This window comes from Sebastes fasciatus, chromosome 11 (assembly GCF_043250625.1).
Source record: "Sebastes fasciatus isolate fSebFas1 chromosome 11, fSebFas1.pri, whole genome shotgun sequence".
NCBI lineage: Eukaryota > Metazoa > Chordata > Actinopteri > Perciformes > Sebastidae > Sebastes > Sebastes fasciatus.
Genome location: NC_133805.1, coordinates 31,634,233 through 31,646,313, shown reverse-complemented (window position 1 = coordinate 31,646,313; position 12,081 = coordinate 31,634,233). Strand labels below are relative to the sequence as shown.

The window sequence follows — 12,081 nt, the reverse complement described above, 5'->3', positions numbered from 1 at the left end:
AAGTCTTTGAATGAGTATTTGAATGAGTGCAGCAGCTTCTGTGAACTGACACTTAATATAGTTTGTTCTTTTTGTTTCTTCTTGAAAATGTTTTTGTTTTCCTCACTGCTTCTTTATTCTTCTGTTCCAAAGCCTCGGCTGACATCTTGTGAATGACAAGCAGCAAATATGTGGGGTAAATGTCACATGTATACAGATCTATGGCTTCACAACATCGCAGGCTGAGAAGAAAACTAAAGGGTGTGTGTGGGGTGAGAAAGCTGAGATATCATGATGACACGTCGCTTAAGCCCGGGAGAAAACATTCAGTGTTTTTATAGGTGTTACAGAAAATACAATTTCGTTCCTTGCTGGCTTTTTTTTTTTTTTTTTTACACTACATACAGTAGCTCATGAACCACAGCTTATCTTGCTATATCATGCAGGTAATGCAAAGTGCCCAGAGATATGAAGTAATAAAGAGACATATACTGAAGTGCAGTTCCTGAAAGAGAGCATTTACTGAAGTATAGTTTTACACATAGGAACTGACGCCCCCAAAAATGGAGTTGAGACTTTGTGCCTGGCCTGGTGGGAAACTTCTTTTACCTTCACTTTTGGATTTTTCTTGCTTTCACATTGATGGGTCTACAGTTTGAGTAAAATAGGTAAATTCTCTAAAACTGTAGGATGTAGGAACAATTGTATCTGCAGCAACATTGCATGAGCTTTACTAAAATCTTAATCTGCAATACAGTAAAAAGCACAATATTTCCTTGTAATATTTAGTAGGGAAAAGTAGAAAATCTGCCAAAATGGACATAGTCAAATGAAGTACCTTGATATTGTTCTCAAATACATGAACAAATTAGTAAAAGGAGGAGGATTTGTACTGTCCCTTACCAAAAACAAGTCTATTCATGTGTGCTATAAGTAGACTTATTTTAAACTTAAATCAAGAGAGTATACTTTCAGTTTACTTTTTATGTACTTATCAGAGATATACTTCAAAAAGTATACTTAAGTATCCTTGGCTTATACTGACAAGTATACAGAAAAGTCCAAGTATAATATAGAGTAGCCTATTAAAGTTTGTAAACGTATGTTTGGATATGAATTTACTTCAATTCATCAAGAAGAAGAAAAAAAAAAAATGTTGCATTCTCTGTTCACCGTGGAGCCATGCGAGAAAAAAATAAATATATATTTTTTTAATCTCATCACAAACATCAAGTCAAATAACAGTCTCTTTATGTAATGCATAAACCATTGGCTATGTTATATGTTATATGTATACAGTAAGTTAAAGAAAACGTACTGTATACTTTCTGTAAAAACTATTAAACTAGTAGTTTATTGAGAGGATACTTTGAAGTGTATTTTCATAAACTACAAAGTGGGCTATAAGTAGCCTATATGTAAACTAACAGTATACCTACAGTATATGTTCCCTTGTAATATAGTTCACTTCATAGTATAGTTGCAGTACAAAATGTAACTTGTAAACTAGTTGTGTACTGAAAGTTTACTATTCTTACACTTAAAGTACACTTCAATACTTTTATAAACTAAAAAGTGGGCCAATTTAGTCTCAAGAAGTACTACTTTTTCGTAAGGGGTTTGAGGGATTAAAGGATAAAACTGGTGTTATTCTATCCTATATTGTTCTCATTCTCAATAACTCCTAAATCTTTACAAATGGGTCAAAATATGTAGTTTGATTTTTTTTTTTTTTCTAATAAAAGGCTCTGTGATTTCCTAAAACAGTTGGGCACTGCAAGTGTTATCAAACATTACTTAAGTAGAAATAAATCGTTTTTTATTTTATTAATTATTTATCTGTTGACAGTAAGAACATATAGATATGGCCTGTGTTGGCCTGTAGGGGGCGACCTGCAGCCTCTAACCTCACCGGAAAGAGGAGCAGTCACATGACATTTAACAGGAAGTAAATAAACTAGCTTCCCGCGTAGTTAAATCAGTTCAACAACACGTTCATCACAATGGAGGAGCTTTATTTAGATAACATCGACGAATATGTCAACGACCACGATAAGATAGTGAGTGCACCGTTTATTCCTGATGTGTTCTCTGTTCTTGACGTTATTCTGGGCGAGATGATGACGACTCACTGACGGTAGAACCGAGTTACCGCCGGTAGGATCAGGAACTGAACCTGCCTGTTTACGGTTTGACTCCTTCTGGGTAATGCATTATATTAGTGATGGCTCGGCTGTCAACTACCTGCGATTTCTTTTGGGCTTGTGGTTAATTCGGCTCATGAATGCTCCAGAAATAGTGCTGAAATTAAACAAGAACGTCATTTTTATAGTTGATAAACGTTAACTTAGTTTCAGTTACTGTTGGGTAACGTCACTGTGACTGTTGGTTAACGTCACTGTGACTGTTGGTTAACGTCACTGTGACTGTTGGTTAACGTCACTGTGACTGTTGGTTAACGTCACTGTGACTGTTGGTTAATGTAACTGTGACTGTTGGTTAACGTCACTGCTGGTTAACGTCACTGTTGGTTAACGTCACTGTTGGTTAACGTCACTGTGACTGCTGGTTAATGTAACTGACTGCTGGTTAACGTCACTGTTGGTTAACGTCACTGCTGGTTAACGTCACTGTGACTGTTGGTTGACGTCACTGTGACTGCTGGTTGACGTCACTGTGACTGTTGGTTAACGTCACTGTGACTGTTGGTTAATGTCACTGTGACTGCTGGTTAACGTCACTGTGACTGCTGGTTAATGTCACTGTGACTGTTGGTTAACGTCACTGTGACTGTTGGTTAATGTAACTGTGACTGTTGGTTAACGTCACTGTGACTGCTGGTTAATGTAACTGTGACTGTTGGTTAACGTCACTGTGACTGTTGGTTAACGTCACTGCTGGTTAACGTCACTGCTGGTTAACGTCACTGTTGGTTAACGTCACTGTTGGTTAACGTCACTGTGACTGCTGGTTAATGTAACTGACTGCTGGTTAACGTCACTGTTGGTTAACGTCACTGCTGGTTAACGTCACTGTGACTGTTGGTTGACGTCACTGTGACTGCTGGTTAATGTAACTGACTGCTGGTTAACGTCACTGTTGGTTAACGTCACTGCTGGTTAACGTCACTGTGACTGCTGGTTGACGTCACTGTGACTGCTGGTTGACGTCACTGTGACTGCTGGTTGACGTCACTGTGACTGTTGGTTAACGTCACTGTGACTGTTGGTTAATGTCACTGTGACTGCTGGTTAACGTCACTGTGACTGCTGGTTAATGTCACTGTGACTGTTGGTTAACGTCACTGTGACTGTTGGTTAATGTAACTGTGACTGTTGGTTAACGTCACTGTGACTGCTGGTTAATGTAACTGTGACTGTTGGTTAACGTCACTGTGACTGTTGGTTAACGTCACTGCTGGTTAACGTCACTGCTGGTTAACGTCACTGTTGGTTAACGTCACTGTTGGTTAACGTCACTGTGACTGCTGGTTAATGTAACTGACTGCTGGTTAACGTCACTGTTGGTTAACGTCACTGCTGGTTAACGTCACTGTGACTGTTGGTTGACGTCACTGTGACTGCTGGTTAATGTAACTGACTGCTGGTTAACGTCACTGTTGGTTAACGTCACTGCTGGTTAACGTCACTGTGACTGCTGGTTGACGTCACTGTGACTGCTGGTTGACGTCACTGTGACTGCTGGTTGACGTCACTGTGACTGCTGGTTGACGTCACTGTGACTGCTGGTTGACGTCACTGTGACTGCTGGTTGACGTCACTGTGACTGCTGGTTGACGTCACTGTGACTGCTGGTTAACGTCACGTCACTGCTGGTTAACGTCACGTCACTGCTGGTTAACGTTAACCGCCAACGGTTGTGTTCTTGAAATGGACGACCACTGCAGGATTTGTCAAAGGTTGAACACTACAGGAGGTTAACTTAACGTTAATGTATGTCTTTATCGAGTTTAATGATGGAAACCAAAAGGCAGTAGTGATGTGTTGGTCGCGAACGAGCCGGCTCAAAGAGCTGGCTCTTTTAAGTGAACGATAAGAGCCGGCTCCTGTCCGAGAGACGTTTTTTTTTCTTCTTTTTCTTTAATTAATTCAAGGCAGAATGATGGGATGATCTTCTCCACGCCACGGGTTGTGTTAATGACGTCCCTGCGACCAATCAGGTGATGACAGACAAGGATCATACCATCAAGCAGGGAGGGTGCAGTACAGGTACAGAGCAGGGTGAAGAGGAGGAGAGAAAGAGGGAGGAGTGCGGTGCGCGAATAGCAGACAAGATGAGTGACAGTCGGAAACGAAGCAGCATGTAAAATTATGGTATTCTGGAAATTATAAGGTTTAGTATAATTATATTGAATGATTTAAGTGATATATGTGCACACATACTAATCATAGGTCAAAACAGCGCTAAATTTGGCTGAATTATAAAAGGCAGAAGTGGTAAAACAAAGTGGTAAAACGAAGAGCCGTTTGGGAGCCGAAAGAGCCGGCTCACTAAAATGAGCCGGAATTCCCATCACTAAAAGGCTAACGTTACAAGTAATGGCAGGTTAGCTAGCTAGCTTCAGGTATACAGTAACGTTAACTAGCTAACGTTACTGTAATTTAACTTTAACGGCAACTTAGTCTGACAAATGAAATGCTAACTAGCGTTAATTGACGTTGTTTGTATATCAGTTGTTGATGGAAATGGTCAATCATTACAGCCTCATTCATGTGGCAAGCAACAGGTGAACCTAAACACACCTGTTGTCATGTGTTTTCTGTTCAACAGGTGAACCTAAACACACCTGTTGTCATGTGTTTTCTGTTCAACAGGTGAACCTAAACACACCTGTTATGTGTTTTCTGTTCAACAGGTGACCTACAAATGGCTGAGCCTCACTCTGGGAGTCCATGTGAACACAGCCAAACAGTGAGTATCACTCTGGCATCAAACTATGCAGAAATGGGGACAAGCCAAACATTTCTTCTCAGAGTCAGTCTTTGAGTGATAAAAATAAATCAGATGTTCCAGATGTTCCTGTTTATTCTAGTTAATTGGAATCACAGGAGTTAGTGAAGGCACCTTATTGACAGTTTTGACGGTGGTGTCCTGAGGACAGATAACTCACATTGAGGACTGTAACATGTTTTCTGTTAAACCCTTTTACAAATGTATTTAACAAAATGAGTCAACCATCTTAAGAGCTTCAGTTTAGATTAAAAATCTCCTGGCCTTCCTCAGCAGATGGAGTTGCTCAGTTGTCATGGCGATGGTTTAGTTATCACCTGACCTATGGGCTTGTGGGCAGGTGATTACCATTTCCCATGGTATTTTCTTGTGATAACTGTTTCCAAGGTCAAGAAAGAACTCTCAAGTTCAACATCAGTGTTTGATTTTGTCTTAACACAAAGCAGCTGTACAATAACTATGCAAAATATAGTCTAAAATGATACACAATACAATTCTTAGTAAAATCAAGAAAGAAAAATAATAAAAGAATAAGTAAACAAGGAGAGAATCTGATTTTCCATACATAGCAGCCTTCCATACCGCTAGAGATGCAGTCCAGCTGGTACCCGAAAATGATGAAAGTTCAGCTCCCATCCAGGTGTACTGACACCATCATAGGGTCTAACAGTATGCACTGACTTGTTGTAAGTGAAATGTAACCTTATGTGCTGCGAAGGTTTAATGCTACGTTCACACTACGAGCGTCAAAAGTACCAAAACAGGGAGTCGCAGTTGGAAGTGTTGCTCAATCGCTCGTTGACGTAGTAATGACGTTATGGTGCCTTCAGATGGGGGCGTGTTTACCGTGTTGTTGAGAAGAGTCCATATGAACGCCTCCCCCCCCTCTTGTCGTATTCACAACCTCATAATGGAAAGTTTCTGAATACTCAGAGTTCACGAGTTGTGACGTGTTTGTTGACGTTGTCAGAAATGGTGGAGGCCATGGAAGTAATTTATTACAAGCATATTGTGTACACGACTTCCCATGTTTCATTTGAAGGCATCATTAAAAAGCACTGGGCTTTTCTTTTCTTTTTAGATGGAACGAAACGGGCTGAAACACAAACATGATTGGTTGACGCTTCACTACGTCATTGGAGCGCTGAAAAGCTCAACTTTGATTTGTAGCGCGTGCCACGCCCGCCACGCATCCACAAGTGTCGGGCATCAGTTTTGTAGCTTCACTGGCTTCCATTGGAAATGCCTTGTAGCCTGTTGTTGAGTTGCTCGTAGTGTGAGCTCAGCATTAGTGCAGAGAAGATTATGCAGCAATCATTACATTAATATCAATTATTTTGGAATACAGGATGATGTCACTTACCATTACCAAGATAATTGAGGTCAGAGGCTGAGAACCTTTTAAAAATACAACAATTCAAATGTGTGTCTTGTTTTTCAGAATGCTCTTCCATTATTTGGATCACAAGAGGAAGGAGAGTTCAGCTCCGCTCCATGCCACCTACCTCGTGTCGGGGAAGTTTGTGGACAATGGCCAAACGGTGAGAAACACAATGAATTAACAACAAGACTTGTTTTGATATTATTTGTATATTTCTATACACAGACCTTTCTTCTGGTTTCAGAGATTTGTTTTTATTTAGTTGTTGAGTGCTGATGTTGTGCTTCCTTTCAGAGTCACAAGGTGTCAGTTGTCAGAGAGGAGCAGTTGGAAGGTGTGTTAATATGTCTCCACTGTTTACTCTGTATTTGTGCAGCACTGTTGGCTAACTAAAACAATACGTATTTTTGGCAAGTTATTATAAGATTCAACATTTAGGGAGATATGTGTTGTAGAAGAGGCAGAAGCATCTAACCTCGGGTGTTTTCTTTTGCAGATTTCAAATCCAAGATGAGCTTGATAGTCAGTGTCCATGTCTACAGTGTCCAGAAAGCTTTACTGAAGGACAGCGGCCCCCTCTACAGCGTTGACTACGATGCCGTGAAAGACAATCTGAAGAACTGCAGCAGGTACGTTGGTCATAATTTTGTGTGTGCATAAAGGGGAAAATTGGCCACTTTTAATGTCCAGGCAGTGTTGATGGTAAATGTAGTTAATTGAAGCAATAAAGTCCTCAGTATAGGGCTGCATAACGAATCGGATATGAATCGCGATCACCATTTTGGCTTCCCACATTTAAATGAACATGATCGACTGTGATATTGACGTTTTAAAAATGCGTGCTCTGCTCATTGATCACAACACGGAGTTGTTGTTCACATTGTAGCTTCACACTATGGGTGCGTTCGTTAATAGTCACTCCGAGCGCCAGAGCGCAACTCTGGCACAAACTGGACCGTTCCAAAAGTCGGAGCGCTGTTGGAATGTAACGTTACCGTTCAGTTACTCAGAGCACCTCACTCTCAGGGCGGCGTAGCGTACTTTGGGCACTCGGAGCGAAAGCATATTTTTACTGAATATCGGGGCATCCCTAATAAAGATCACATTTATTTTCACTTACCCGATCGGACAACTGCATAAGGCATTCCATTTGCCCGAACACAGGGTTAGTGTGCCCCGGGCAAGCAGGCAAGCGTTAATATCGACCCTGGTCCCGATAACAACAGTTTTCACAGTCAAAATGTTAAGATCATCATGAGGAATATCCACTTTTTCCACTTCATACCTACTAGAGCTTGTGGTAGCTACAGGGTGAATAAAGTGGCCCAGCAGTAGTCTACGGGTTGAAAAAGTTTAACTATACGACTGTCAGTCTTCATGAAAGTGTTGAATAGTTCCCTCCACTCTGTTTGTAGATACAGTGCGATCCGCTGTGCCAGTGCAGTACCCATGTCTTCTCTGGAGCTGCAGCAGACGAGAGAAATCCAGCGAGCTCCTTCACCAGAGCCTGAGAACAAAAAACCTGGCGTGAACGGAGATGCTAATCTGGCTTCAAAACCTTCCTCCAAGCCACAGAAAGGCATCATGGGAATGTTTGCGATCAAGACTACTCCTAAGAACCAGGATAGTGGCAAAGACGTGAAGTCGGAGCAGAAGGAGGATGCACCTGTGGTAGGGCTTTGTAGTCTTTTGTGTGATTAACTGCTGTTTCCAAAGAAATAAACTACAGTAGCAGAGTGGTTGATGTAGTTTTTTATGGCTGTGTTTGGTGTTTTTAGGTCGATGCCCCCAAAAGCAAAGCAGCCGCAAAGGCCAATCCTATGATGAACTTCTTTGGGAGTCAAGCAGCAAGTGAGTAATGTTATCATCATCATACTCTTGTAGTCTTTCTAAACCTGAGTGGAATGTGTGGTAACCAGTAACTACTCTGTCGGTGTTTCCACTTTAAAATGACATCATTTTGTAGATTAAATTCAAAATACTTTATTCGTCCCTCGAAGAGCAATTTGAGGCAAGCAAGGTTGTAAACAGAAGTGCACATAGATAATTCATTTACATACATAAAAACACAATCTAAAAATACAAATATGATATTAGAAAGAGTTGGAATACACAAGGTTTAATGGTAGTGACCAGCAGTATCACTCCTTGTGCATGGACGGATAAATGGACTTGCACTTTTGACATCTTTTAACACAGTATGTGCTTTTATGGTGTTGGACACATGCCATGAAGACTTTGGACTTGACTGTTTTTAGTAAAGTCCTGTGATCAGGCTTGCTGCAACTTAGCCAAATATTTTTGTTCCCTGGCTGTTTGTTTCTGTTTTGCAACACCAGTACACTTTTCTTAGACTAATTTCTGCAGATATTTTTAGAGAGTCATTAAAGCCACATGAACAACTTGTCATTTTCGAGGCAGTGTGTTTATTGCCATCCTCCTCCACCGCACTTATCCCAGAAAATGAACCAGCTGTCACTTTCTGTCACTCAATGAGCCGTTTACCTTCAGTCTCTAGTATGAAGCTGAGGTAAGAACCTGGTAGAAGTAACTATCTCAGCTTCAGGTAAACCCTCTTTACCTTTACATGAACCCCAAGATCAACCCCATACAGACAGCGATACAATTGTAATTGAAATAACCAAATCAAATGTCTATCTATATATCTAGTTCTGCTGATCTTTTAAAAATGTGATGGGAGAAAGTCATTTAAATTTTTTTTTAATTCAGTGACTAATCACAACTAAACACTTCTCGCTTTCTCCAGAGAAACCAGACAAAACTGTGAAACAGGAGGAAGCAGCTCCGTCGTCGTCCTCAGCAGAGCAGCAACGTCAGAGTTCACAGCCTGAAGAGAAAGCAGCAGCAGCTGCTGCTGCTGCAGCGGAGCCGCCTGAAGACACCAAGAAAGACTCCAGGAGGTGTGTGATTTCCAATCCAAATTTAAGATAGAAACACAGACAAGAATAGAATTTTGCATTTCTTGAATTTAATGACTTGCAGAAGAAATATCAAAGTTTTAAAAGCTTTTGAAATATGGCTATAAATATATTTAAATAGAAGTCTTCCTTTTGTTGAAGCAAATCCAAGCGACTCGAGGATTCTGACAGTGAGGAGGAGAAAATGGACAAGAAAAAGAGACGAAGGATTAAGAAACCTGTACCAGACAGCAGCGATGAAGATGGTGAGCTGTTTACTTCGCTCTGTTTGTTGCTAAGTATGAAAAACATGAAAAATATTTTGACAGTTGGTCACAGAAAAGGAATACGTAACATCTTTTATTTATTAGTTCACATTTAATGTAGTTTTATGGTCTGTCATGTTATAGTGTTATACAAATATCCTTAGTTACAGTTCAGAGAAATATGGCCTAGTTTATGTGTATTGTAAAGCCAGAATATTCAAGACCTTGTAAAAGAAGAAGGAATTATGAAACAGGGAAATCAAAAAGCCTTTTAAAGAGAATTTCTAGAAAACTAATGCTTGTTCACCTCTTCAGTCATTCCAGATTCTCCACAGCCGATGGAAACAACAGAACCGTCGCCCAGTCCTAAGAAGCAAATCAAGCCTGTTTTACATTCACATGTAAGTGATGAAACCTGCTGATTGATATCTACATATATTTAATGCTCGGCTGGCTGAGTGTGGGGAAGAGGCAGTCCATGTATCCTGCTATTAGACACTGATGAGTATTTAACACTGAACAGCTTATTAAACAGAGATGTGTTTTGATTTCTACAGGCGGGGAACTCTGAAATGAAGACGAGGAAGAGGAGACGAGTGCTGAAATCTCGGCAATTTTTAGATGATGAAGGATGCATGGGTAGGAAAAGCAGACAGATTGAAAACTCATCCATTGACTGGATTACATTTATTAAATATAAACTACATGTAATTCATTTTCCAAAAAAACATGACTTTACGCAGAATGTTTCTTTATAACATACACAACAGTATAACACTGTGTCAGAATAATGATTATTATTACGTTTTTGTTGACATTGTGTAAGAGTGATGCGATGTAAGGCTGCGTCTAATGATTCACAACCAACTAACACGTTTTTTTTAGCAATTCTTCTGCCAAATATTTTCTTGATTAATCGGCTATAAAACATAAGGAAAGTTGTGAAATATGCCCAGCAAAATTTTCAAAACCCAAGCTTATATTAAAATCGCTTGCTTTGTCTGACCAACTGTCCAAAACCAGGGCTGTCAATCGATTTAGATTTAGAATAATGAATCGCGATTAATCGCACGATTGTCCACAGTTAATCACACATTTTTTACCTGTTCAGAATGTAGGTTAAAGGGAGATTTTGTTTGCATTATGCAAATGTATGTATATATTTAGTATTAGAAATCAATCACCAACACCAACCAATGACAGATATTGTCCAGAAACCCTCACAGGTACTGCATTTAGCATAAAACAATATGCTCAAATCATAACATGGCAAACTGCAGCCCAACAGGCAACAACAGCTGTCAGTGTGCTGACTTGACTATGACTTACCCCAAACTGCATGTGATTATCATAAAGTGGGCATGTCTGTAAAGGGGAGACTCGTGGGTACCCATAGAACTCATTTACATATCTGGAGATCAGAGGTCAAGGGACCCCTTTGAAAATGGCCATGCCAGTTTTTTCTTGCCAAAATTGCACGCTAGCTTTAATATTGAGCCCGCTACAACCTCCGAAATATGGACTACGTTAATAAAAGTAGTGGCGTTGAAATTAATTTGTGTTAACGCGTTCACTTCGACAGCCCTATCCAAAACCTAAAGATATTTAGTTTACTATTATGGTCCTTAAAAAATAGCAAATATGAATATTTGTGAAATCAGAACTTTTTTGCTTAAAAAACAAACTGCAAGAATGTAATAACGACATTTGTTTCAGCTCTGATTCAATTCCATTGTAATCTTTGTTTCCTTCTGATCTACTTTCTATGTGTATATAAATGGGATTTAAAATAATGGAGTTAAATACAGCACCACATACACAAGTCAAGTCCAAAATATATATATTTAATATATATATTATATATATTTTTTCCCACAGTGACAGAGAAAGGCTATGAGAGTGAATCGTACTCTGAAACAGAAGACGACGTTCAGGCCCCCAAACAAGTTCCTAAAGATCCCATCTCTGCAAAACTACCAGCAAGTAACAAACAGGAGGAAAAGAGAAGTCAGAAGAAAACGTCTGCAAATGCAAATAAAGGAACTAAACAAGCTTCAATCATGGGATTTTTCCAAAAGAAATGATGGAGGACGGCGTGAGGAACAAAAAGCCCTGCTGCAGACCGTCTGTAATGCTCTTTTGGTGAAACTGAAAGCTGAAACACGATTGAGGAAAGCAAATCACATATGAAAAGACATGGTCGTGTCCAATTCAGGATGACAACCACTTCACCCTACTATTACCAGATGTCCTACTAAATAAACATTAAATACTGAAACTAAATGTGTGTTTCCTCAAAGTAGACACAAGGATGTGTGTTAAAAGGATATGTGTGGGAGGTTGACAGGATTTCAGGTTGAGAAGAAAGTCTGTTGTAAAAGAATCTGATCAGCTGTTTCACAAATCATAATGCTTTAAGTAAAGCAGCAAATTGGCATCTTTGCTATTAATTTACCTCATTCTCAGAGGAAGGGAAGCACCGATGTTTATTTTTTGTTGTAATGTCATGTAACGGGTGCAACAACATGCCTTTTCAAATGATTGAATCATTTTAATATTTGCACTT

At 39.7% G+C, this 12,081-nt stretch overlaps 1 protein-coding gene across 1 annotated transcript; it reads left to right on the top strand.

Annotated features, from left to right (window-relative positions):
- Window positions 1-1,888: 1,888 nt before the first annotated feature.
- On the top strand, window positions 1,889-11,802 carry pold3 (polymerase (DNA-directed), delta 3, accessory subunit). Its single transcript, XM_074652251.1, has 12 exons — window positions 1,889-2,039; window positions 4,856-4,911; window positions 6,392-6,491; window positions 6,626-6,665; window positions 6,828-6,960; window positions 7,747-8,002; window positions 8,110-8,182; window positions 9,099-9,252; window positions 9,412-9,515; window positions 9,831-9,916; window positions 10,073-10,154; window positions 11,394-11,802. The coding sequence occupies exons 1-12, from the start codon at window positions 1,983-1,985 to the stop codon at window positions 11,597-11,599; spliced, it is 1,347 nt and encodes a 448-aa protein (XP_074508352.1). The 5' UTR covers window positions 1,889-1,982; the 3' UTR covers window positions 11,600-11,802.
- The last annotated feature ends 279 nt before the right edge of the window (window positions 11,803-12,081 follow it).